This window comes from Hippopotamus amphibius, chromosome 9, assembly GCF_030028045.1.
Source record: "Hippopotamus amphibius kiboko isolate mHipAmp2 chromosome 9, mHipAmp2.hap2, whole genome shotgun sequence".
NCBI lineage: Eukaryota > Metazoa > Chordata > Mammalia > Artiodactyla > Hippopotamidae > Hippopotamus > Hippopotamus amphibius.
The window spans coordinates 117,205,995-117,233,255 of record NC_080194.1 but is presented as its reverse complement, the minus strand read 5'-3'; the positions used below and the strand labels follow the sequence as shown (position 1 = coordinate 117,233,255).

At 41.1% G+C, this 27,261-nt stretch overlaps 1 protein-coding gene across 10 annotated transcripts in view; it reads right to left on the bottom strand.

Moving 5' to 3' along the window:
* The window catches only part of METTL9 (methyltransferase 9, His-X-His N1(pi)-histidine), a 50,439-nt gene extending 23,468 nt beyond the window's left edge, over window positions 1-26,971 (bottom strand). For 5 of the 10 annotated variants that reach the window (XM_057748364.1, XM_057748361.1, XM_057748362.1 and 2 more), the window contains exons 1-4: window positions 25,788-26,201; window positions 14,479-14,669; window positions 9,666-9,875; window positions 2,185-2,369 (exon numbers count right to left, since the gene is read on the bottom strand). In XM_057748364.1, coding sequence (XP_057604347.1) covers window positions 2,185-2,369; window positions 9,666-9,875; window positions 14,479-14,669; window positions 25,788-25,952 — 751 coding nt within the window. In that variant the 5' untranslated portion in view covers window positions 25,953-26,201. Of the gene's footprint in view, window positions 1-2,184; window positions 2,370-9,665; window positions 9,876-14,478; window positions 14,670-25,787; window positions 26,204-26,862 lie in introns of those variants that run through there. The other 5 variants (XR_009055415.1, XM_057748366.1, XM_057748367.1 and 2 more) reach the window with 3 other exon arrangements.
* Window positions 26,972-27,261: the final 290 nt, after the last annotated feature.

Sequence of the window (27,261 nt, the reverse complement as noted above, 5' to 3'; positions counted from 1 at the left end):
CAAGTTGCCTTAACTTTTTACCATGAATTACCCTTCTATAAAAATTACAATTTTGAAAAATTAAACCACTAAATTTTCATTTTTGCAATATGTCTCCTTTTCTTGATTCCATACTTTTGCCCCTTTTTGACGCTTAAAACAATTCTCACTAGATTTAGTAACCCCTAACCAGAACTGGGTCAGTAAACCAAACAAACTGAAATTAGAAAGATACATTTTGCATTTTTTTCCCTAAATTAACCTAAGCAACAAAATTGTTGTAATTCAACTTCAAGACAAATCAAAAAATTACACAAGTAATCATTTCATCTACAACTGCTTTTGTTAAAAAATGAATTGAGCCAAGTATGCAAAGTACACTCAGACATCCTTAAACCAGCCCCATATTCGTGAACTCACACAGCAAGATCACTTTGCACCTCTTGAGTCTTCACACAGTGTCACATGGAAATCATCAGGATCTAATTAGTGACTTAGAGAAAGGCAGCAATAATAGAGTGCCACAAGCAGTCTACAAAACTCATAGGTCACTAAAGGTCACCCACAGCAACAAGGCTCCGTGTCTCAAGTCTGCTATGTGTCACACACCAGACTCCTTGGATTCAACAGGCAACTCTCTGTGCAACCACAATCAAGGAGCTTGTTTTCAGCCCTCACTAGAGACGGCCCTCTTGTCCAGTTTAACTTCTCAATTTTTAGTGTCAGAAACACAAGGAAATAAAATTCATGGTTAGATTGATGTTTCTTCCCTTGCTCTTCCACCTCCTGCTATGCCAGGAAGTAGCATTAAAGTTCCATCATGTGGTTGCCCAACAGGACACAGGAAGCGCAGACCTTACAACCTGATGACTAGAGACTGCAACGCAGCAAGATGGAGCTGAGGTTTAACTACACAGGGAACAGCACTGAAACAAGGTCAGGTAGCTGAACTATCAAGGACGACGTTCACTAGGTTTTTCCCTATGTAACACATATATGTGCTATACAGGCACTCACACGTTAAAGCAGTTTGTTTCTTTACCATGACAAAGGGATTCAACACAGGAATGTAAAAATGGAGAAGTTACATGGGGGGGGGGGACATCTATTCTATCTATTCTCCTTCCACCCTCCTACGTCTAAAGAATTCTCCATTTTGCCCACCATCAACACAAATCTAAAGCCATTTGGTAAACATTAAGGCAAGCATTAAATCAGAAGGGACTAAGACCTGAGGGGGAAAAAACAAGAATAAAAGGAGCAAGTAAGTGGCAACATGAATCTATGGATAAGCAACCTTCAGTGTTATTCCTTAAGACACAGATTTTCACAGGTATTTGATAACTATGATGCTTGCAAAACATTAATCAATTTCTTAAAAATGTCTACAAGCTCTTAAGAGTTTCTGAATCCGAAGCTGAACAAGGCAGTAAAAGAGAAAAAGTAAAGATTTTAAAATATTAACGTGAATTACTTATATGATAAATAATTTTTACATTACTGTACAATAACTTATGAAAATGCAAAAGAGGCTTAAAGTTGTAACTTTCAATGTGATTTAAAATGTAAACCACATAAGCTAAAACCAAGTATAAATTAATGTGACTATGGCCAAAAGTCATAGTAAATATGAAGCAATATGAAATCAAACCATTTCTTCTGAGATATTCTTCATTCAGTATTGTTGAAAAGTAAGACCATGCAATTAAAAAACCTAATGTCTAAGAACTGACACATGCTGGGACACAAACGGTCTTCAGAGGGAAAAAAATGGATAACAACAGCATTTATCATTTTAGAGTCTGGGAGGAGAGATGTAAAATACAAAACAGCTATGCCATTTGGCAGGTATAGTCGGGTAGATTGAAAGGCAACATTTTTTGCTTAACTCAGCTCATAAGCTAATACATTAGTGGTTAAGGCTCCATTTAAAAGCATTTTAGGCTTTCAATCTCGAGCAGGCAGATCCAGCTGAGTATTAATTATTACCACTGCAAAGGGAGAAGTACTAGAGTTCTATAAAATCCACATGAAGACGAACATGAACTCGTGATATCTTACATGGGTTAACTGTTGTACTCCGTTAACATTCCAGGCTATTCTGAGAAATACCAGACCATGTCTAATTGTGCACAGCACAGAATCACAAACACCAATAAACACCAATGCTGGACAGCAGGCCAATACGTGGGTGACCACACTTACCGTTTTCCACATAGGGATGAAAAGGTAAGACCAGAGCAAGGATGACCCTGCCTCTAGTTGGCTCCAAGACACTTCTGATATCTTTTAACAAAGTCAGGGGCTGATCACAGCGGTCCAGCAAATTCAAGCAGCTGATGACATCATACTGGAACCCTGTATTCTGCCATTCGTTTATACCAAGCACTCTGGAAAAATCAGAAAGATACAAACCCTCTTAAAGACATCTTTAAAAATACTTAGATGCCAGTAAAGACGTTAATTTTGTCTCCTAAATCAAAGTAAGGTTAAAATCTTCATTTTTAATTTATATTTGCAGTAATAAAATGGCCATGCAAAAGTAAACAATCTTTTTTTTAAGCTCTTTATTGGAACATATTTGCTTTACACTCTTGTACCAGTTTTTGAGGTACACCAAAGTGAATCAGCTGTATTTATACATATATCCCCATATCCCCTCCCTCCCACCCTCCCTGTCCTGACCCTCTAAAGCATTACCCATCATCTAGTTGATCTCCCTTTGTTATATAGCAACTTCCCACTAGCTACCTATTTTACATTTGGTAGTGTATCTATGTCTATGCTACTCTCTGACTTTATCCCAGCTTCCCCTTCACCCCCGACCCCAGCCCCGTGTCCTCAAGTCCATTTTTTACATCTGCATCTCCACTTTTGCCCTGTCACTAGGTTCATCAGTGCCATTTCTTCAGATTCCATATATATGTGTTAGCATACGGTATTTGTTTTTCTCTTTCTGGCTTACTTCGCTCTGTATGACAGTCTCTAGGTCCATCCACCTCACTAGAAATAAATCAATTTCATTCCTTTTTATGGCTGAGTAATATTCCATTGTATCTATGTGCCACATCTTCTTTATCCATCCATATGTTGATGGGCATTTAGGTTGTCTCCATGTCCTGGCTACTGTAAATAGTGCTACAATGAACATTATGGTACATGTTTCTTTTTGGATTATGGTTTTCTCTGGGTGTATGCCCAATAGTGGGATTGCTGAGTCATATGGTAGTTCCCTTTTTAGTTTTTTAAGGAACCTCCAAACTGCTTTCCATAGTGGCTGTACCAGCTTAAATTCCCACCAACAGTGCAGGAGAGTTCCCTTTTCTCCACACCCTCTCCAACATTTACTGTTTCTAGATGTTTTGATGATGGCCATTCTGACCGGTGTGAGGTGATACCTCGTTGTGGTTTTGACTTGCATTTCTCTGATGATGAGTGATGTTGAGCATCTTTTCATGTGTTTGTTAGCCATCTGCATGTCTTCTTTGGAGAAACGTCTATTTAGGTCTTCTGCAACCATATTTCTTTAAATTTAGCAATTCACCTATTTCCAAATCTCAAAATTTCCTTTACAAGAACTAGTATGTTTAATAAGTATGAAGATATAAGGTGATAAAAATGGTTATGAAACCAGGGCATCAAATTCTTGAACATCAGTTAATGAACAAAGAATTCTACTTTTACATTCACTGGAATGTAACTGTAGAATACATCACACATTCATGTTTTCTATTCCTAGGGTCCCTCCTATTTTTAAGAATGGGTAGGAGTGGTATAAGGTAATTTCCAACCTATGATTTTTTGAGCACAATTCTGTTCCCAGGAGAGAGATACTATTTCATACTCTAGAATCTTCATATCTAAATAACTCTACAGAAAAAGATAAAGCACAGGACATCCTATTAAAAAGTAAGTGAAGAGCAGTTAACACACCACTCTCAGCCCTCAATATTTCATGCACACACAATCAATCAATCTCTCTCTCCCTCTCTCTCTCCCCTCCCTACATTCTCTGGCCCTAAGAACATTTCCAGTCCTTTCACAATGTTTTATTCACAGAGGGGAGGAGTCCTTACATCAAGAGGCTTTGTTAGCCACATGATTAAGGCAATTCTATAAATTACTTACTGCTATGTGGTTATACCAATCAGAATGTGGTGGGTGAGGCATGTTATGAAAGAAGACAGGAGGAAAAGAAAACAGGAAAAAGGGCCTTTGGTAAACAAGTCTTTGCACACTGAGCAGAGAGAGATATCTTAGAAAATTCTAGAAGCATAATGAGGGTTGTTTAGATAAACTCATTAGCATAATGACATTTTAGAGCATTTTTGTATAGCAAAATAAAAAGAAACACAAACTACTCAGGTGCATCTTCTTTTCAATTTAGATTAAAAAAAAAAAAAACTAAAGCCTCCTCCAAAACAACACTGACAAACTTCAAGGAGCTTCAAATCAGATTTCTTTCTTGCTTGAAATAAGTTGGGCATTAGAGTTCCCAAATCATTTTGCTGTACTAAAATTGTGACTGCAATGATGATTTTAGGAGCTGGATTCAGCTCATTCAAACTAGAGAGAAGACTCTACTTTCAGGATAAAAATGTCATCAATTCCCATTTTAAAAGCTGAAATGAACAATTAAAAAGAAAGACTATTTGTATATTAATACCTTAGAGCCAAACAGCCAATTAAATTCATAAACTTGAAAAAAAAATTATAGATTTGATTTAAAACAAAAAAAAACTTGGGCCTGATCTACAACAAAGCAGAAGCCAAACATCATCAGCATGCTTTAGTCTAGGATAATCTCACTGAATCCATCTCAGAATTACTTGAGGATAGGTAGTTTCCATGTTGGTAATTTTAAAAGACAGAAACACATGCTCATAAAAGACAATTACAGCCTTAATACTGGGACAGTTAAAACTATACCTACAGAAATCCAACTTCACCTTAACTTCTGTTTTGTGATTTCTACTCATAAACTCATTTCCACTGAAGAAGACAAGTTTATCAGCCCCACTCAAACTGTGTCATTAGCCCAGGAACCCTAACAAGTTGTTAGAATTTTCCTCTTTCTATGAGAAAAATGAAAGAACTTGTTCAAGGTCACACTGTAAATCACTAGCAGAGTAGAAATTACAACTTGGAAACTCTCCTAGTATGTTATTAAGGTCAATGAATCTGCTCTCTCTATATAAGGTGAGAAAGAACCTAACAGTCAGTCTTTGAATAAATGCTTCCAGGCTGGTGGGCTGAGAGTGGATGGCCATCCCTTCAGTCTCCAGTATCTTTTTGTTAAAAAAAGACAATAAAGAGGATATGAACATGAGAAATACAATTAACTACAATATTTTCTCTTCTTTTCAAGAAAGATCCCTAACCTACAGACAATGGATTAAATACAGTCAAGCATCTTTCAAATTTACATTAAAGATCTTTGTTCTCTGGTGTCAAAAATGTCTACACAACTCCTTTTTAACTACCCGCACATGAACTGCCCGTGTGGATTTAATTCCAAACCCATCCACATTAGCACTCAGCGTCTTGCCACATCTTGTTTCCTCCACCATCTACGAACCACGATTCAGATCACGTAAACTAATTTTCACATTGACTTTTGGCAAAGTAGGCTGAGGAAGGTAACCATGCTGCCAAAATTTTTTTCCTGCCAAAGAACAGCTTTTATTTATTGTCAGTTGAGTTGTGGAATTGTTTGTTAGTACATACAATCAAAAAGTAGCTGTATATAATCCTTTCCTAAATGTCCATGGCTCTTCCAAAACAGCATTTCTAACCCTAGAAGAAAGGCGTCTGTTCAGGGGGTTATTATTTTCAAGAAAGTGAGTTAAGTAATAGTTTAACTCCAGGGGGATTTAAGATACATTTTCCTTAGAGAAGTAACAAAGCAATCAGTATTCTGATAAATCCTAAGTAAAAAACAAAACACCAACAATATAGAGAAAAGTTATTGTTCTGTTTTAAATATCAAAGCCACATCCTTAGATTTTACAATCAGGTTGTCTGGCATAAACAATAAGACCCTGGCAATACAGAGGGAAAACCTGGCCATTTTCTGTTTTATTATTTGGAAAATGACATCCAGAACCTTTATTAAAAAGCCAGTTTTTCATGAGCTCAGATATTCAAGAGAAACAAAAAATAGCTACCTCCCAAAAAGAAGCCAAAAAAAAAAAAAAAAAAAAACCCCCAACAATATGGAAGTAACCTAAAAGTCTGCCCTGCCATCCTGGATCAGACAAACCCTAAACTTAGTAAGATATCATTTGCCCATTAAAACGTCAAACTGCACCAAAAGTTGCCACGTTTGTGAATATGTGTTTTTTTTTTCATACTAATAATATTATGGAGGGAGTGTCAACCAGTATGAATTTCCTACCTAGGTCAAACCTCAAACAGGTTTTGGCATACAAACTATTTATTAGGGGAAAAAAATAAGTTGTTTTGTTTTGTTTTGGTCACTCCACACAGCTTGCAGGATCTTAGTTCCCTGACCAGGAACTGAACCCGGATCACAGTGGTGAAAGTGCCAAGTCCTAACCACTGGACCGCCAGGGAATTCCCAAAAATTAAGTATTTTTTATAGGGTGTACAAGTTTATCAGGTAACATAACATGTAAACTCTACATATACTGAATCACTAATTCAAACATCTGAAGTCTCACTAAAAATTCCTTTGGGCACTTAGTCTCGAGAAGCGTTTGAATGGCAGGCAAGCAAGCAAGCCCAGGGCAGGTGGGAGGGGAATCACTTGAAGACATGTTTCCAACATCTTCCTCCCCATACCCACTTTCAAAACATGGATTGTTTTTTTTTTTAATGGAGGAAGAGAGTCAGATTAGGAATTGGGCATGATTTAAGTCACTGTTATAACAAAGGTCAAAGTTTTAAAATGGTTAATTAATTTCTACTGAAGGAATATATTTCAATTGCCAACACATACACCCACGAGGATCTAATCTGAGACAGACTGCTGGATCATACAAGTCACACAGATAAGTCTCCTATAACGTCCCTAACAACTACTTACACACTGACAGTGACAAGGACTTGAATGCTAAAGCTTTTAGGAAGGTCAATCTCCCTTACCTCTAACTCAATTTCTGAGGCCTAGCTGTGCTTGGTAACACCAGAGACTACACCCACTTCCTCCTCCTACATAAATCCCTTTACCCATTTACAGTAATCTTCCCTTCCCTCTCCTTCCTAGTTGGTCTTCTCTTCTCCAGGATGAAAAAGTCCATGTTTTGCCAAGGTTTAAATCTAATCCTACTCTAAGAGCTAAGCTAATGCTCTGTCTCTAGGGTTAGTCTGTTCCTAAATTAGTCTCCTGCTTAGGAACTTAGGTGGGTAGGAAGGTGAGGGAGCACATAATTCTTTCCTTTTTTCTAAGCCTAAGCCCAGCTTCAAAAATATCAGAGAAAGAGACAGCCTCTGCCTCCACCTCCCCCACTCTATATTCAGTACCTTCTTCTCGCATTCAATACAACCCACAATGAATAAACAATAATCTTCCTCCTAAGCAGCAGATGGTCTAAAAACCCATTTCACATTTCACATCCATTTGGATGAATATTTGCAGAAAAACAGAAAACAACAAGCATTGGTGAAGATGTATAAAAACTGGAATCCCTGTGCATTCCAAGTGGGATGTAAAATGGTGCAGCTGCTGTGGAAAACGTACGGCAATTCATCAAAAAATTAAACACAGACTTACCACATGATCCAGTAATTCCACTTCTGGGTATACCCAAAAGAAGGGAAAGCACTGACTCAAACAGATATCTGAACACCCATGTTCATAGCAGTATTACTCACAACAGCTAAAAGGTAGAAGCAACCCAAGTGTCCATCGACAAATGAATGGATAAACAAAGCATGGTATATATTAACACATACAGTGGAATATTATTCAGCCTTAAAAAGAAAGGAGATGTTGACACATGCTACCACATGGATGAAGCCAGTCACAAAAGGACAAATATTGTACAATTCCTTTTATTCGAGGTTCCTAGGATAGTCAAATTCATAGAGACGGAAAGTAGAATGGTGACTGCCAGGGGCCAGAGGACTGGGGAATCAGTGTTTAACGGGTATAAAGTTTTAGTTGGGAAAGATAAAAAGGTTCTGGAGATGAACGGTGATGATGGTTATACCACAATGCAAATATACTGAATACTACTGAACCGTACACTTTTAATGGTTAAAAAGTGGTAAGTTTAATGTTACATATTTTTACCACAATTTTTAAAAAGGTTTTACTTAATTAAAAAAAAAAAAAAGATTTGAGAATGCCAGATTCAAATCAGGGAACAGGTCCCTACATCTGATCTCTCTTTTCCAAGCTGTCTCTCACTCTTATCTGCCCTTTTCCTCCCTACAGAGCCAAAACTTCTAGTTCAGAATAATACTGCCAAGGAAAGATGACTTCTCTCTCAATTTCCACTTAATTGTACAGTTGACCCTTGAACAATTCAGGTTTGAACTGCCTGGGTCCACTTATACACTGCCCATATTTTTCAAAGGTAAATACGATACCACACTGTCTGTGGTTGGTTGAATTCGCAGATGTGCAGGAACTGCAGATACAGAGGGCTGACTATAATTATACGCAAATTAACCCCTGCATTGTTCAAGGATCAATTGTAATGTGGAAAGATTTTTTAAAAATTCCTCATCATGGGTTTCTTAAAAAACTAAAAATAGAACTACCATATGATCCAGTAATCCCACTACTGGGCATATACCCAGAGAAAACCATAATCCAGAAAGAAACATATACTGTAATGTTTATTGCAGCACTATTTACAATAGCCAGGACATGGAGGCAACCTAAGTGCCCATCAACAAATGAATGGATAAAGGAGATGTGGCATATATATACAATGGAATATTACTCAGCTATAAAAAGGAATGAAATGGAGCTATATGTAATGAGGTGGATAGAATTTGAGTCTGTCATACAGAGTGAAGTATGCTAACTCATATATATGGAATCTAAAAAAAAAAAAAAGAAAAAAAAATGGTACTGATGAACCCAGTGAAAGGACAAGAATAAGAGTGCAGATGCAGAGAATGGACTGGAGGACATGGGGTTGGGGGGCCGGGAGGCGAAGGGGAAGCTGGGACGAAGTGAGAGAGTAGCACAGACATATATACACTACCAATTGTAAAATAGATAGCCAGTGGGAAGTTGCTGTATAAAAAAGGGAGTTCAACTCGAGGATGGATGCTGCCTTAGAGGACTGGGACGGGGGGGGGTCAAGGGAGGGAGGGAATACGGGGATATGTGTATAAAAACAGATGACTGAACTTGGTGTACCCCCCAAAAAATAATAAATAAATAAATAAAATGAAAAAAAATAAATAAAAAATAAAAGTACCCATTAAAATATTTGCAGATGGAAAAAAAACAACAAACAAAGGGAGATCAACTCGATGATGGGTAATGCCTTAGAGGGCCGGACTATAAATACAGCTGATTGACTTTGGTGTACCTCATAAGCTTGTATAAGAGTGTAAAGCAATTATATTCCAATAAAGAGCTTAAAAAAAATTCCTCATCATGGAAAACTGTTTCTGATTTATATCCTTTAAATAATAGAATCTCAAAAAGAAATACATCTAAAACCGAGAAATAGACTCTAAACCATGTCTAAAAATTATACCTGTATTTCTTCTTCTGAAGCTGCCATATCATAGTTTCAGACAGCTCAGTGGCATAAATTTCTTCAAAATGAGGGCTCATGATTTTTGTGACTTCTCCATCGCCAGCACCTAAATCAAGAAGTCTATGGGTTTTCCAGTCTGGATTAATTTTAAGCAGTCTCTGAAACTGATCTGGTGAAAACACAAACATTGAGCCTCTTCCTAACAACCTGGAAAAGAAAAAAGGACAAAAATGGATGACTCTACACAAAATAAGCACTCCCACCCAACGTCCACACAAAGTAGTGACTCAGCACCAAGAGTCTTTTGAACTTACAAAATGTTTATTTTATAAGATTATATGATTAAATTATATACCTTTTATATGATTTATGATTAAAAAGTAACGTTAATAAAATAAGAAAAACCTCCAGATACCATTATCTGTCTTTGAGGTTGCAAACAATACACCAAAAAGAGTGGGGAAAGGAGAGGAATAAAAGGTGGGAAGGCAAGAAGAAATATATAAGAAATTAAAAGATGAGATGAATGTGAAGAATTTAAGTCAAAATAGGAAGGAAAGATAGGAGTAAAAGAAAACACGTATATAGTTTAAAAAAATGACAGGCCAACAAGATCAGACCACAACACTAGCCAATAATACTGAGCAGACAAAAACAAAAATAAATAACAAAAAACAACAAAAAGCAAATGGGGGAAAAAGCCATTTAACAGTGGTCCTCAACCTTTTTGGCACCAGGGAGCGGTTTCATAGAAGGCAATGTTTCCATGCCCGGGGTCGGGGGAGTTTAGGGGGTGTGGTTCAGGCAGTAACGCAAGCGATGGGGAGCAGCAGATGAAGCTTCACTCACTCGCCTGCCCACCGCTCACCCGCTGGGCAGGCTGCTTCCTAACAGGCCGTGGACCGACACCAGTTCAAAGCCCCGGGGTTGGGGACCCCTGACTTAGAATATGAAACTGAACAATGAGTATACAAAATAGCTCTAGATATTAGATTTTTAAGAGACACTAGAGAAAAGAGGAAGAGTGGTCTTTGTGATATCAGTTAATTTGCATTTTAAAAGTAGATTCATACTTGTGTGTTTGTACATTTTAAAACTGGCTGGGTCCTATTATTTCTAAAAATCCTAAAAAACATCCAAAACATAGTAATGCCCTTGAAAAAAGAGGAGTTAACGTGGAGCTCAAAGAAAACTGTCAGAAAAATTGCTACAGATCAAAGCAACCCTCGAGGAAGCATCATCTTGGGAAATAAAACACACTCCCTGCTTACGGTCTGTTCTCTGGCGCTCCAATCCCAGTCTGCCTAGGGCAGAGATTCTCAAACTTCCTTTAGGCAGCCAAACCCTTTCTTTAAATGAAGGAGACATTACTCATCCACGCTGTAAAATGCAACAGGAGAGCCGCTGCTGAGATGAGGTTGAGAGCCCCAGCACTGCTGCCAGTCCGCATCTAGGCCTTTCTCTGCAGCCTGAAGCAGCTCCTGAGGCGCTTCCCCTTCGGACCCTGGAAAAGTCTGAAAACCACTGATCTAGGAAATGGCAGGGAAACCTGTACTGTACTGCTGCTTTCTGGAAATAATCATAAGGTACAATATGTTTGTTACGCAGTGACTGGAAGGATGTGTGCAACTGGGTGCTCCTGGTTAGACCAGTTTCAGGAAAAAATTAAAATTATGGAGTTCATATAACAAACTCCTCCTCCCCTTTCCCTTAGGAGAGGTCAACCAAATCTAACAAGGTATTTGCAGTAAATCTTCTGCCCTACAGAAATCCTAAAAAAATGGGAATGGGGGGAACCCTCAGAAACTTTCACCCAACACAAACTGCCTCCCAGAGAAAACCACATCTCCTAAAAGACAAGTTGTTTTTAATCCTCAATTGTTCCTATCTTCTAGTGGGAAAACAGGCTGAAAAAGAAATCTGAGAAAAGGATCTGAACTTACTGAAACAGCTATAAAAAATTTCACACAGGAGCGAGTCAGAACAAGAAGAGGTAAGAGAGATTACAGGCTTGGGGGACATGTTTCAAATGTTGGTGATGACTTTCCATAGGACCAAAAGTAAGGTGCAAAATAGGTACATGGGTTAAACTTTCCCAATTATAAAATAACATGCTTCCCTAGCTATCTCTTCAGAATCTAAGGACCCCTGATCTGATAATCATAAAATTCTAGAGCTAGAGGTCATCTGAGGTCAGAGGTCAAGTCAAAAGAGAGAAGCACTGTCCTATTTCCAAAGATTATGAGCAACAGAGGCTACCCAAAAAGATTTAAACTGTCCAAAAAAAAAAAATCTAAATTCATGGAGCACAGATGAACCTTCCCCTCTAGGGAGCACCAGGAGTCGGTGGCAAGAGTTCTGGGTGGTCACAATGACTTGAGAGTGCTACTGTCAGTTGGTGGCAAGGTCAGAAAAGTTAGACTTTCTGCGATGTGTGGGGCAGTTCCACACAATGAAGAATTATCCCACTTAAAATACCAAGACACTGACTTTGCTCAATACAAGGTTTCCAGCAAACACATACCACGGAGAGGTATGACTGTCTCATTTGCCTTTAACTTCCAAAGTTAGTGATGCCCATGAATTGTGTGTGTGTGTGTGTGTGTGTGTGTGTGTGTGTGTGTGTGTATGTGTGCGCGCGCACGTGCGCTTAATAACCATGCTAGATTCTTTGGCCTAAGTTCTTTCTAGATTTAGAGACTAAAGAGGAGGTATACCTCCTTTTAAGTATCTTCCTTATAAAATAAACTCTGAAAACAGCTATCAAGTCTCTCCTTACCTGGTTTTCCCCTTTCCCCAATAAAGAAAGTCTGATAAGTATCTTATGTTTTTAACTCAAGAAGGTTACCATAGGAATTATTTCTGTAAGAGACAGCCACTCATGGTAATAAGGTACTACTGCCATAGATGGCAAGTAACAATGGGCTCAAAATTAAGCTTCCAGCTGAGAACAGGACACAGGGCAAGAGATGTTTTTGTTTTGTTCAGGGAGGGGGGAGTGCCAAGGGCGGGTGGAGGGGGTAGGGATGAGGGTTATTTAAAAAAGAAAAGCAGAAGAGCTGTAGATAAGGAAGGCCAAAGGGGATTCATTAACTGTATTGCCCCTTTGCCCAAACTGTGAAATCCCAGAGCAGAGAATTTTAACCAGGGGCCCACAAGGTAGAGGTAGGGGAAAGCGGTTTAGAGCTTGAAATCTCCCCAAATTAAATGCAAAATGTTGAATGCAAGGACTATTTGAAGAGAGAATTTCTACCATATATCACTTTCAAAGAGGTACAGGGCCCCAAAAAGGTTAAGCAACACTGCTACGATGACTTGTCTGCTTTCCCAACAAAAAGTAAATGGTATAGAACAGAAACTCAATGCAGTGAATTTTAGAAACAAAACATCAGACCGAGTTGTATAAACTCAACTACCAACACAAAAATAACAACTGTCTGCTGAAGCAAACTGAAGGCAATCTCATATAAACAACGAAGAAAATCAAGTAAGAAATCTTGAGAAATGGCTCATGGTTCCTGAAAACATATTTAAGGACCAGATGATAGACTGGGGACCCAGACATTCAGTAGAAGCTGGCTCCAAACCTCAAGGGGAGAAAAAGCGGGCCCAGCCCGTGGCTGTAAGTGGTCCAACAGGCTTTTCAGGCACTGAACCCTGCTGCTTTTCTCTTTGGAGTTCTGGATCCTTAGGCTTTGGGGGTGTCTGAAAATTTGGCCAAGAAAGGATAAAAATATTCCTAAAGCTTTTTCTATACATTTATATGAGAGAACCACTCTAGGGATAGAGAATTCCACAATGTTTACAAGATTCTGGTGAGTCTAGGCGTTATGTAAGAACGGATGGAGAACCCTTCACTCGAACAAGCCACTGCTGGGATGAATTAGATCCCTTCCCCAAAAACCCTGCTCCTGGGAGTGTGCTTAAGGCAAAGATCTTACTTTTCAGCCTATCTAAGGCCTTGGTTCCAAGTATCTTGCTCCTCTCCAATAGATCAGCAGTAGTATAAGCATCACCTGGGAACATGTTAAAAATGCAGTCTTGTAATGAGGTGGATAGACCTAGAGTCTGTCACACAGAGTGAAGTAAGTCGGAAAGAGAAAGACAAATATTGTATGCTAACTCATACATACGGAATCTAAAAATGGTACCGATCAACTCAGTGACAAGACAAGAACAAGGACGCAGATGCAGAGAATGGAGTGGAGAACTCAAGGTTTGGGGGGGCAGGGGGTGAAGGGGAAGCTGAGACAAAGTGAGAAAGTAGCATAGACATATATATACTACCAACTGTAAAATAGCCAGTGGGAAGTTGCTGTATAACAAAGGGAATTCAACTCGAGGATGGATGATGCCTTAGAGGACTGGGATGGGGAGGGTGGGGGGGAGTCGAGGGAGGGAGAGAATACGGCGATATGTGTATAAAAACAGATGATTGAACCTGGTGTACCCCCCAAAAAATAATAAATAAATAAATAAATAAAATGGAAAAAAAAATGCAGTCTCTCTGGTCCCAGCCCAGACTGACTCAGAATCTGCATTTTAATCGGAACCCCAGGTGATTCCTGTGCACATCAAAGTTGGGAAGCACTGTGATTCCCATCACAAAAATACAGACCAATGAGGCTGTTTATCAAGTTACAGTGAATTTTAAAAGCATAATTGCAGAGGCTGAGACACTGGGCCAATGATTTAGACTACAAGTGGTGTAGCTGTAGAGGTGGTCAACATCTCAACAAGGTAACTTTTCTTTTTCCTTTTCTTTTTTCAGACCTAAGGATGAAGAAAAAATTATCCAAGATTCACTTACCCATTGATAGATGTTCTAGACATAAACAGGCTAAAAACAGATGATACAAAAGAGTGATATAATTGGATAAATAGCCAGCCCGATTTCTCAATGCTGTTGTTTAAGAAGATCTGTGTCCCTTGATCAAGGTAACTCTGAACAAAAACAGCCTGGAGTGATTCGCATAACTTCTCTCTGTTGCACACATACCACTAAAAAGAAAGAAGAAAAATGAAAACATACAACTGAAGCGTCATCTAAGAAGTCCAAAAACAAAAACATAGAAGACTAAATTAAATCCAAGATTTCCAAATATTATAATCTCATGGCACTTTGAGAATAATCATCATCTCTTATATGACCTATAAGGTATAAAATATTTCCTCATACATAATTTCTGGTTTACCTTCAGGGTAGGTAGCGAGAGTGGGGGAAGGGTGAAGAGGCTTGCAAGTCATGCAGCTCAGCAGGTGACAGAGCCTGGCCACAGTCCAAGTTCTCCGATTCCTGGCCCAAAACCTCTGTCACTATACCCCCCCCCACCCTCGGACCCCGAGATTACAAAAGCTCTGTTGGCCTCTCCTTCACTGAGATTCAACACAAGAAGGCATTAACTACCAACATTAACCTTGTTTTAGATAAGAAAGCAGTCACTCAATGCAATGCTTTAACGCAAAACCACCAAACAAATCAATGGCAGAGTAAGCAGCAGAATTTAACATTCCAGTGACCAGATTAAGCTGCCCTTCTTCTTGTGGGTTATATAGAGACCTTTAGAAATACCAATGTGTGCTTTACCAGGTCATATAACATTCTAACAGACAGGAGCCAAATGTGCTTGAGAAAGATTAAGGAGTTACTTAAGGTCACATGCAACCAATGAGAAGACAAAGTAATAACATGCTGAGAGCCAGAATTCCAGGAATAGGAAATCTGGAACACACGTTTTAGAACAAAATTCAAGAACCTCACCTGTGGATGAAATGTAACCTTCCGTAATAAATGTTTCCCATTTTCACGTAGGGTTAGTGTACCAGAGAAGGGGGGAAGCAGCCTGCAGGGTGCAGCAGCTTTAGAGTGAGCCCACCATCAAGTCCTGGCTCAGCCCTTCCTGTGTGTGAGCTCATACAAGTCACTCAATCTCTGAGCCTCTGTAAATTCATCTGTAGACCAGAGATGTCACTGGTTTCTATCTACCCTGGTAGGTTATTTAGAGGATTAAATCCTCAATATAGGACCATATAACAGCATGAGACTATAATAGCCATGAGATAAAGTCCTCTAATAAATAAAAGTAAAAATAAAAGCCCGATAAATAAAATAAAGCCTGATAAATAAAAGTCCATTAAGTACCATGATGAAACTGCAGAGTAGACCAGTTACTATTAATCCTTTATCTACTAAGAAACAATCAATTTCTCCCAATGAAGAGCCAAAAGTAACCTGCTTCCCCCTAACAAATATGACCATTCATCAGCAGCAGGTGTCCCGTAACTGCTTGCACAACTGATGCACCAATTTTACAGTCATCCTAAGGTTGCTAAATATTGAATGAAATCTTGAGTAATATTCCCAACACTAACACTGAAAGGAACCAGTTACAAACCAATACAAAGAAGAAAACAGGCACATTACAATTTCAAAGATTAACTAATCTTTTTACAAACTCTGTGCCCTGACTTGATAAACCACATCCTTTGAATTGTTGACTGATTTGTGTTAATTTACCATTAAACACTTTTACCAAAACTGCTTGAACTTGATAACTATTTTTATTTTTCCCACTCTACATTCACTGCCTACACATTTTTCCTTGGTCTGAAAATGCTCATGCTTAATCATTAACTAATTCTTAATACTCATTCTGCTTGAAGTTATGCCCCAGTGCAGGTCATAAACCATTTTTTATTATACTCCTGACCTCCTGGTTCACATTCTGAATTCTGCAATACCGAGGCCATTCTAACTTTTATTTGCTCTTAATTCTCTGAGATGACTAATCAAGATGAAAGCCATCACCTTGGTAATAGGCAATCAGGTACATTCTATTAATGTGGACAAGAAGTCATTCAAGTGGAACAGAGGAGCTAAGAATTCTTTGGCATCCACTTGTAAATGGACAACCAGAACAATAACAGACTCTGACTTCCAGAAGTAAGCAAGAAGTGGCACCATTAACTGCAGATAATGCTCTCAAGTGCCCAGAAAAACCCTCAAGTTCTTAACAGCATTTCTCTCAGTTCATCAACATTAACACACGTGGTTGAACCTTCACTGCCATACAAATCTTTCAAAAAAGAAAATGCTTACTGAACAGAACGTGCTACAGAATAAAAAGGAGTAATGCCCTTCTCTTTAAAGATGAAGGCCGAAATCCATGTTCCTCCTGACAATTTGTATGATGCAAATGTCAGCTCCACAGCAGCATTATTCATAATTACGAAAAAGTGGAAACAACCCCAATGTCCATCAACTGAGGAGAGGATAAACAAGATGTGACTGGTCCATGCAACAGAATATTATTCAACCATAAAAAGGAATGAGGTACTGATTCATAACACAACAAGAACTGTGAATATCAGGCTAAGGGAAATAAGCCAGTCACAAAAGGCCACAAATTACATGATTTCATTTACATGAACTGTCCAGAATAGGCAGATCCAGAGACAGAAAGTAGATCATGGTTGCCAAGGGTTTGGGGAGAGGAGGCAGTGGGGAGTGTCTGCCAGTGAACATGGGGTTTCTTTATCAAGTGATGAAAACGTTCTAGAATTACAGAGCGGTGGTGGTTGTACAACTTCGTAAATATACTAATAACCATTGGACTGTATACTTTACAAAGATGAATTTTATGGTCATGAATATCTCGATAAAACTGTTACTTGTTTTTAAAAAACATACACACACATCTAAGCGTAGGTGGCATTCTGACCTTCCGGAAGTTAAAAATGGTTTGAAAATTTAAGTGGCCAAGTATCTCTTTAAAAATGCAAATTTTTAAATGCAAATCTAATCATGTCACTACCCTGCTTCACAGAAGTCTTAATATCCAAAATACTCAACATGGCTTACAAGGCCCTACAGGATTTATCCATTCTGTGTCCACAGCCCCACCTCACGACAGTCCCTACCAATCCATAACATCTAGCCACTCACTGTGTCACAGCACAGTACCCTTCTTTTTCTGGAAGGCTCCTTCCTCAAGGCTGTTTCATACAGTGTTCGCTGTCTCCTACATTTCCCACCACCCCAACCGCCCTAAGCCTAAATATTTCCTCAAGTATGTTTCCCTTAAACTTTCAGACTAGGATGGACCCCCTGTTCTAATACTCTCTCACATCTCCTCCCATGTCTCCTTGGTAACATTTAACCACTGAACTGAATACCTGTATATAACTGCATGTTCAGTGTCTATCTTCCCAGGTAGACAGAAAGCTCCATAAAAGGTCAGGGACAAGGACTGACTTCGGTGACTGGCACAGATACAGATGAAAACCACAGATGAACAGTAAGTGTTCATCTGTTTAACAATTACTGTTCAAAATCAGAGGCAGTCTAGCAGATAGAACTTAGAGTTTCTAATAAAATCCTGCAGAGAATACAAGGATAACCATGGAGACAGCTGTCACTGGGTTTCATCAGTTTCTAAAACTTCAAGGTTTCTGCAAGGCCTTGCTTAAACCCAATTCTGCAGAGAGTGGTTAAGCTGCCCACCCACCACAAACCTGCATCAGCACAGCAAGCAATGAAGGAAGACACTGACTGAGTGCCTACCTTGTACCAGGCACCTGGCAAAGCACTTCACATTTCATTTCCCACCTTACAGCTCCTGAATAAATGGGAAGCCTGGGGTTTCTAAGCACTCCCAGCTGATTCAAGCTCCTGTTCTAGGTGTATGCAGTTTTTTTTTAAGAGTTTCTTTCAAAGAAGCTTCTCTGTTTCATTCTACCCAATGTATCTGAGATTCACTTCCAGAAAAGAAAGCAGGACTATTCTGCCCAGTTAGACTGACTTAATGTGTCTGAAGATAATCTGATCTTGATAGCAACTAAATTACACCAGGCCAGGGTTTCTCAACCTCAGCACTATTGACATTAGGAGCCGGATAACTCTTGTTATGGGGGCTGTCTTGTGCACAGTAGGATGTTTAGCAGCCTCCCTAGCCAGTACCCATCAGATGCCAATAGCACCCTCCAGCCGTGACAACCCCAAATGTCCAACATTGCCAAGTGTCCCTGAGGGTGCAAAATCACCACTGCTTAAAAACCCCTAAATGGGTTTACCCAGAAAGCTTCATCAGCATTTCCTAACCATCCCAGCTCAAAAGTGGTCTAGGGACAATTAAAGAGGGGACTCACTGGCCTCCAGGAACTTACATTCCAGAGGGAAAAACTCAGAAACCCAGAGAAACAGGTAATGTCATCGTGATCTTGGCCAGGACCTTCAGGCCTTAAATAAGTAGTCACCCTGCCCTGAAGATGTTGACAGAAAGTCAATGCAGGAGCCCATGCAACCATCTGGCAGTCCCCCTGGAGCTACCTCTCTCTACACAACCAGCTTAAATGAAAAGCTGTAATGAGCTCGCACTAAGTGGCCTGTCTGTAGGCTTCCGCGCGTGTTCAAGCAGATAAGTTCTTTGAACGTGTGCTCCTCAAAGACTACAGAGACAAAGGTGCACAGGCAACAACAACGAAGTATCATGCCTGTTAAAGGTTCACATTGGAAGGACTATGTGCCAGCCTTACTGCAGGACTGGACTCCTCAGCTGGAGACCACAGTGTCTAGAAAAGCATCTTATTACAAGTTTGTTTGAATTTTGTTCAATCAAAATAAGTAAGGAAATCTTTTAGATAACAAAGTCTAATCAAGCCACAGTCATGCCACGCAGTCATCTGCTGATGCCAAGGGTGGAACAGGATGTGACGACTAAACATAACATCTTCTAAAAGATGGTACAGTAAATAGCAATGTTCTCCCTACTTGCAACAAGACTGTAGGAGATACATTAGCCAAATAATAAATAGCCAAATCAGGCAGACATGAGTTTTGAATGTGTATCTGACATTGTTAGCTGATCAAGATGATGACGTAATTCGGTCATGTCTTTAGGATTTCATTAAGGCCATGAACATCTAATCTTTATATAACTTTGTCTGGTGAGTCATTCCTTTAAAGTAGAAATGCAATTTTCCTATAAAATTATATTTACTTATCAGACTGAGGGATACAGTTAAAAGTTTTTCTGAAATTATTTTTTTGAGTTCCTCAACTAGTCAACCACATGGTATACGATATAATAATCTTTTCTCCCAAAATACAAAGAACTTAAGCACATTAGTAAAATCAGAATTAGAAAGTTATTTTAAAAAACCAACTTCCTGATTTTAGGTAACATGGTACAATAAAAAAAAAAAAATACCACTTGTTCTTTATCCTCAGTTCCCAGCACAGGGCTCCTAAAAAACCTTAGGGCAACTCCGGAGTGAGTGATAAAGCACCTTTTACATGCTCCTGAGATGACCAGGAAGGCACGATGGAACTTTCAGCCCCAACTCTAACATCCAGGGAGGGGAGAGAAGCTAGAGACTGAGTTCAATCACTGATGGTCAAAGATTTCGTCAATCACGCCTTGGTAATGACACCTCCATAAAACCCCTAAAAGACAGGGTTCTGGCTGCTTCCGGGGGGCTGAACATGATATGCTGGGAAGGTGGCTTACCTGGACAGGGCATGGAAGCTCTGTGCCACCCTCTCCCCTGCCCCTGGCAACCCCGTGCCCTAGGCCTCTGTTCCATTTGTCTGTTCCCAAGTTGTATCCTCTATAATAAACCACAAACAGAAGTAAAGTGTTTTGCTAAGCTCTGTGAGTCATTGTAGCAAGTTATCTAACCTGACAGGGGGTTGTGGAAACTGCAGAATTTGTAACCAAGTCAGACAGAAGCATGGGTAGACTGTGGACCCTCAACCTGTAGCTGGCAAAGTGAAGTGAGGGCAGTCTTGCAGGAGGGAGCCCTTAAATCTCTGGGCTGTTAACTCCGGGTAGTGTCAAATCGAAGTGAATTATAGAATACCTAGTTAGTGTCAGAGGATTGGTTGGTGTCACAAGAAAGACACCACAGGTAAGAATTTTTTTTTTCAACGTTAAACTTGACCAAAGCATGTGGCAAACTGGATGAAGCTCAGAACTTCAAGCACTTGTCCCATCTTTAACTCAAAACTGCAAAAACAACTTGTGTTTTTGCACACAGCTACATAATTTCAATGTCTGCACAGAGGTCCACTAGAGTGAGGACAGTTTGCTATTAAGAAGGCAGTCTACTTTCACAGCCCCTCAGGCAACAAGGTTTCCTAGGAGGGATATCATGAAGCAGTGGGAAAAGCCTGGTCCTTGAAACCAGATAGAGCGGGGTTCAAAATCCAATTCTGCCATCTATTAACTGCGCTCTTGAGCAAGTTGCATCTCTCAGCCTCAATCTTCTGCCTGTAAAATGGGCATGTACCACCTACCTCCAAGAGTTGTTATAAGGATTAGAGACGATAATATATTTAAAGTGCCTGGGACTTCCCTGGTGGTCCAGTGGTTAAGAATCTGCCTTCCAATGCAAGGGACATGCATTCGATCCCTGGTCGGGGATCTAAGATTCCACATGCCTCGGGGCAACTAAGCCCACACACTGCAACTACTAAGCCCGAGCCTCACAACTAGAGAGCCTGGGAGCCCACGTGCCACAACTACTGTCACAACTAGAGAGACGCCCGCATGCCACAGTGAAGAGCCCGTGTGCCACAACTAAGACCCAACGCAGCCAAATAAATTAAAAAAAAATAAAGTGTCAGACACTTAATAGAAGCACAATAACTTGATTTCCTTTCCCTTCCTGTTCAAGGTGCCCAAAAGCCAGTCAGAGAACTGAAGTTCCAGAGAATGCCCAAAAACCACACTGTAGGTCTGGGCAGCCAGCCATTCTCAAAAGAAATGAGTACTGGAGACCTGAGATATTCAGCACCACTAAAAACAACCAGAAAGGCTCCAGTGACAGGGTCCAGCAGAATCTTTTCTACTACAGCCGGTGGTAAGACCAAGCCTGATGACACTGACTTTGACAGCTAAGGATTCAAAAATCAATTTCTAAGTTCTACAATGCAATCGTATCAGTCTAGACACTTAATCATTGACACCTCGTGTATAAGTACAGCTTAGGAGTGGATATTCGAATCATTCATTCTTTTTCTACAAATGATACAAACCTGAACTAACAATGTCTTTATGTGAGACTTCAAAGTGAAGAGTAACAAGGCACCCTCTCATCAATTCAGGGAAACAACTTATACAGATTAGATTAAATTGCTTTAGCTCTGATTACTGGCAATATTTATTTCAAATACTCACTCACTGTTAGTATTGTATAATCCTAAGATTTTAACAAATCTTCAGAGGATCTAAAAAACAGTCTTTTACTAGAAGTACCAGGGTCCCCTGGGGCACCTTCAGGGGGCAACATAAAGGCCTCTGATATATCCAGAAGAAGAGAGCATCCCCGTGTTCTATAAAACTGAAGCAAACACTTGTTTAGAGTTTCAACACAGGTTATAAGGAAGGAAAGAAACCCTTTTCAAAATCTTTTTGGTATTCAGCTGCAAAGGCCTCCAGACTTTCAAAGGCAGTTCAGAAGAGGACACGAACCTATCCATCAGTGTCTGTCTGGCTAGCTGGCTGACCCCTCTGAGCACTGTTAACTCATGCCTGACTTGGGTCCACTTCCTAAAGGTAACCGGGGAGCGAGGGGCAGGAGATGGAATATGTCCTTTAGCACAACCTTTGAACTCTGGCTGTGATTTCCAAGTATTTTTTCATTTAGAAAAAAATCCAAATCATTTCAATTCTATCTTAAATCCACCACTGTTTATGGCAAAGCACAGTTCGAGTTTATGTAAGAAGGTGAAAAAATAAAATGTCAGATGTACACATATTTGCAATGTTAAGTTACACCTTATTAACTCCAGATAATGTTATCTGTGCTTTTACAAAAACCGTGCAGTGTGTCACCTGGAGAAATAGTCCTGGCCTGGTTCCAGGGAGTTCTATAACAATTCTTTTTTCACTCTATCAATTGAGAAGCTGCTGAATAACTGTTATCATCAAGAACCTAGTTACTGGGGCCTAAGAGTCCTTTCAAGTTTCAATAGCTCTTTAATAGTTGCATTAACTTTAAGTACTAGGTGCAATGCCTCAAAAAGACTAGATCCAAAGTTTTTGTTGTTATTTCCTTTGTAAGTTCTGGGTAAGCCAATATTGAAAAGTCACATATCTAGTTTCTCACTGCCTGCCTCAATTTCTTCCCAATTAAGTCAAACTACCCACCTTGCAATCTGTGATTAAGAACGTGCTGCTGATTAAGGAAGCTAGAAGTTTTCTCTGGAGAAAACTCTTTTTTTTTTCTGTAAAGGGCCAGATAGTAAATATTCTAGGCTTGCAGGTCATAAAGTAGCAACTATGCAACTCTGCCATTGTAGCTGGAAGCTAACACAGACCACAGCTAAACAAATTTGGAGGCTCTGTTCCAACACAACCTTATTTGTGAGTTCTGAAATTTGAATTTCATATAAGAAATTGTCACGTAACAAAATATTACACATTTTTTGCAGCCATTTAAAAGTGTAAAAGGAGTCTTACCTCACAGTCTGTACAAAAAAGTCAGTGAGCCCAATTCAGCACACAAGCCATATCCATCCGTGCTCTGAGAGAAGCCCTCCCTTGCTTCTCGATTTCCCAAAGTGAAACATAAATCCCAGTTTTGAAGCTAGCGCACCAAACCAGATTATTAAAATGGTGCTGCGACTATAGTTTCAGAGCTGCTTTAGCTCAAAGAAGCCTTGCCTCTCCAGGCTGTAGTAACTAAATAGCTACTTTTAATGAATAAACATTGTCCAAGGTCTGTCTTTTAAATATAGAATCCACCACCATAATTTCTTAATCAAATAACCGTAAGGAAAACTTGTGCTAAGTATGGTTCAATCAAATCCATAACCCTACCTTCATGCAACTGCAAAAGAACCAGATGTGGCTGGCTATGGAAGCCACATACCTAAATGAACACCAGAAGACCTAGTGTAAACTATTAATTTGAAGGGAGGAAAAGCCTTTAGAGTTACTTCACAAGCAACAAAATTTCCAAGGCAAACCCAGGATACTGGAATATAAAGCAGATAAATCAACTCAGCCACCTCGCAGAGAGAACAAGCTATTTCAGTTTATTTCACTCTGGTTTCTCTATACGTTTCTTTGTTCATTTTGATCTTTATTCATGGATAATATTTTCATAATGTGAATGTTATCAACTCAAAATAATGTCTAGATTGATTGTTCTAAGGAAAAGAGCCAATCTCCCCCCACCTACCCAATATTCAGAAACCATCAGATTAGTCTTCACTTTGGAGAAGTTAGCTGCCAAGTCATTATATGCAACTGTTTGTTATGTGCAAACACACATACACATGTACAAACATACTTCAGTATCTCAGAAGCATAATGAAGTACATGAGGTATTAGTTTTCCTTAGAACCTGACAGATTCAACTTTAAAAAGGTACACAATTAAAAGACATTCTGAGATATTTTGTTAGGACATATTCTGAGGCTATGTCTACAGCTATAATTCTACCTAGGCCCCATAAAAATCAAGGTAAACAGTTTTTCGGTTTTTATAACGTGTCCATTTCTTTTATGAACACTGAAAACATCAAGTGCACTGCAGTAGAGGCAATCACAAGTATTGTAATAAACACCTATAAGCCAAGAGACTCTACCGTAATTCCCTGTCAATGGAAATAAGCTTCCTTTTTAATCGTACCCCAAACCTTACTTCTACCAAATGTTAAACTTGACATTTCTATTCATTGTTTTACACCATTATCCATGTTCCTTACAGATATATGACATTTTGGTAACTACATTATCACTACAGTATGACTCTAAAAATGACTAATCAATCCACAGCAAAGAATGTAGTTTTACAGATTAAGATCACCTACTAACTTTATGTACACTCTTAACAATATCATAGGAGTGATTACCTAACAAAACACAATAGCTGCAGGATTATTTTAAAAAAATAAAACCAAACACGGAAATTTATAATTCCCTTTGAAACAGAAAAAGGCCACTGTAAATATTTTCTAAATAAATACTGAATACTATTTCTCTGAATGAATTGCTTTATCTCCTTAGATAATTCTTCAGTTTCATTAGAACACATGAAGTCAACTTTCGTGTAAATTCTCTGAACGCCTGGCATAATAATACAAGTAACACAGGAAAATGAGAAATCTATGAAAATGATGAGATACAAGATGGGGAGTAATTAGCTACTGCTGTCTAGGAAGGCAAAAATGTACTACAAATGCTAGCTATCATAAACCAACTCTGGCAGAGTTCAAAAGCCTCTTTTCAACGAATGTCATGTCAACCACAAACTACATTATGGTCAAATATGAAATACCTCCTTCTTAATTCTACAAATGCACATACCTAAGTGGCACAAAACTAAGCTAACGAAAGAGCAGCCACACCACCATCGTTCACGGTGCACAATTAACAACTCTAAAGAATTCACTCCTGCCCAGTCCTAATAACCCTTTCAGTAGAAGCCTGCATCATCTTTCTTCTTATCATACACCTCTGCGGTCAGATACCAAAATCAAAGTTTAAAAGACGTCTCTCTTTGGCATGAGGGAAAAGGTTCGACAGGATGGGAGCGACGACCTGTCAAACACATTTTTAAAGTGCTCAGGGAAATGTCACCCGAACGAACCCAAACGGCTCACGAAGCACGGTGAAATTTCTTTATGACCCTTTGTACGTTCAGGGAGTCAACCAGACAAAAAGAGGGGCCGGCTTTTCGGCGTGATTCTCGGGGCTGGTGGAGGTTGTCCCGGGTAACAGGGTTTGGTCCAGGTCATCCAGTTCTCAGGCCCGGGTGCCAGACGGGTCCCCGGCGCCACGCGCCGGCCCCGAAGTTCCTCCGTCCCGCCGCCGGGAGCGGACGCCGAGGTGGCCGCGCGCCCGCAGTCGCCGCCCGGGGCCCGGGAACAATGCGGGGCCGGGGTGGGAAAGCGGAGGCCGTCCTCCACCCGCGCCGCCGAACAAAAGGAGTCGCGGGGCCGGGACGCGGCGCCCGGCCGGGAAGACGGGGGGTGGGGGGGAAACTTTGTGAGGGGCCGGGGCGGCGGGGCGAGGCCTCTGGCCGCGACGCCCCGCACAATAGCCAGGCCGAGCGCGGGAAGGTCGGCCGCCACGCCCCCGCGCCGCCGGGCCCGGGTTCGGCCCAGTACCTGGTGGTTCTCCTTCCTGCCGCCCGCGGCCGCCGCCGGCCCGCCCGGGCCGCTCGTCATGTTCACGTACAGGGAGCGGGTGAGCGGGCTCCGCAGGGTCCACATCCTCCGCGCCAGCCACACGGACGCCAGGCTCAGACACAGCCAGCCCGCGAGCAGTCTCATCGGGGGCCGCGGCCGCTCGCTCCGATCACCGCCGGCGCCGGGGCAAAGAGGAAGACGCGCCGCCACCTCCGGCTGCCGCCGCCGCCGCCGCCCAGGCTCGAGCCATCGCGCCCAACTCGCCCATCCAGCCCCCTTCAGGGCCGAGGCGGGGGGAGGGAGGGGGCGGGCGGTGCGCACCCTTCCCGCCTCCCCCGTCCTCGCCTCCGCCCCCCCCCCACCCCGCCCCGCCAGTCCTCTCCGCCTCCGGAACACCGCCGCCGCGGGCACCAGTTTCCACCCGGAGCACGTACGCACGGCTGCGGCGCGTTCCCCCCGAGGACGAGCGCTCCCTCCGCCCAATGAGCGGCCGGCCGGGAGGCGGGACAAAGGGAGCGCGCATCCGCCTGGAGCGCGTCCCCGCCCCCCACCCCCTCCCCACCCCATCTGGTCAAGGCTTCTTATAATGGCGGAAACGATGTTAATACTTTTGGGCCGGGGGAGATAATTTCCGAAGGCGGTAACGGAAGCCTCCCCTTCCCTCCAAAGGTAGTGTCCGCAGTTCTTCTGGTCTTTCCTCGCCTTAAAGTCTTTGCGTCTGTCCCCTTCCTTCACCGCCCCCACACCCGCGGCGGGATATTCACCAGGTTGTGGCAGATTGACCCAGGGGTGACTCTCATCCCTTCCGTATATTCAGACCCTCGGACCCAGTCCTTGCTAGAGACGGAGATTGCCAGTTCGTAACTGTTACTTGCTGAGCTGCGTGGCTTCCTATTGACATTTAGAGCCGACCAGCCAGACCCCCACCCCGAGGACCTCCACCCCGCTTCACAGGAGCTGCAAAGCGGACAGGAATCTAGGGAGAAAACGTTACCACCCCAACCCCTCCCCACTTCCCCGTCCAGTTCCCCAAGCGTGGCGGGTTGCTGGCTACCTGTGTCTTAAGAGGCATCGGTGAAAGCTCTGCCTTTGTTGGGAGCTGCAGCAGCCAGGGCACCTGCACGTAATGTTTTGGTGTGTTGGTGACCCTGTCCAAGCACGAAGACCCCAAATTAGAGTCCCTGGCTGCTTGTTTCCTTGAACTAATAAACGGAAGTTGGACCCAACACACTTAAAGCCAACTAAGGTTTGGGAGCAGTATTTACCCGGATGTTTCTTTGATCATTTATAGCACGGGAAGACCTAGCATAGTTTCAAAACTGAAAGGTTACGCTGTGTTCCTGTCTGAACTTCTTCCTGCTGCCACCAAAGCTGCAACTAAGGAGTAATTATTTCGTGGGTCCTCTAGCTTTAACACTTTCCTAGGCTTGTTTAGAAAATGCTTTTAATTTAA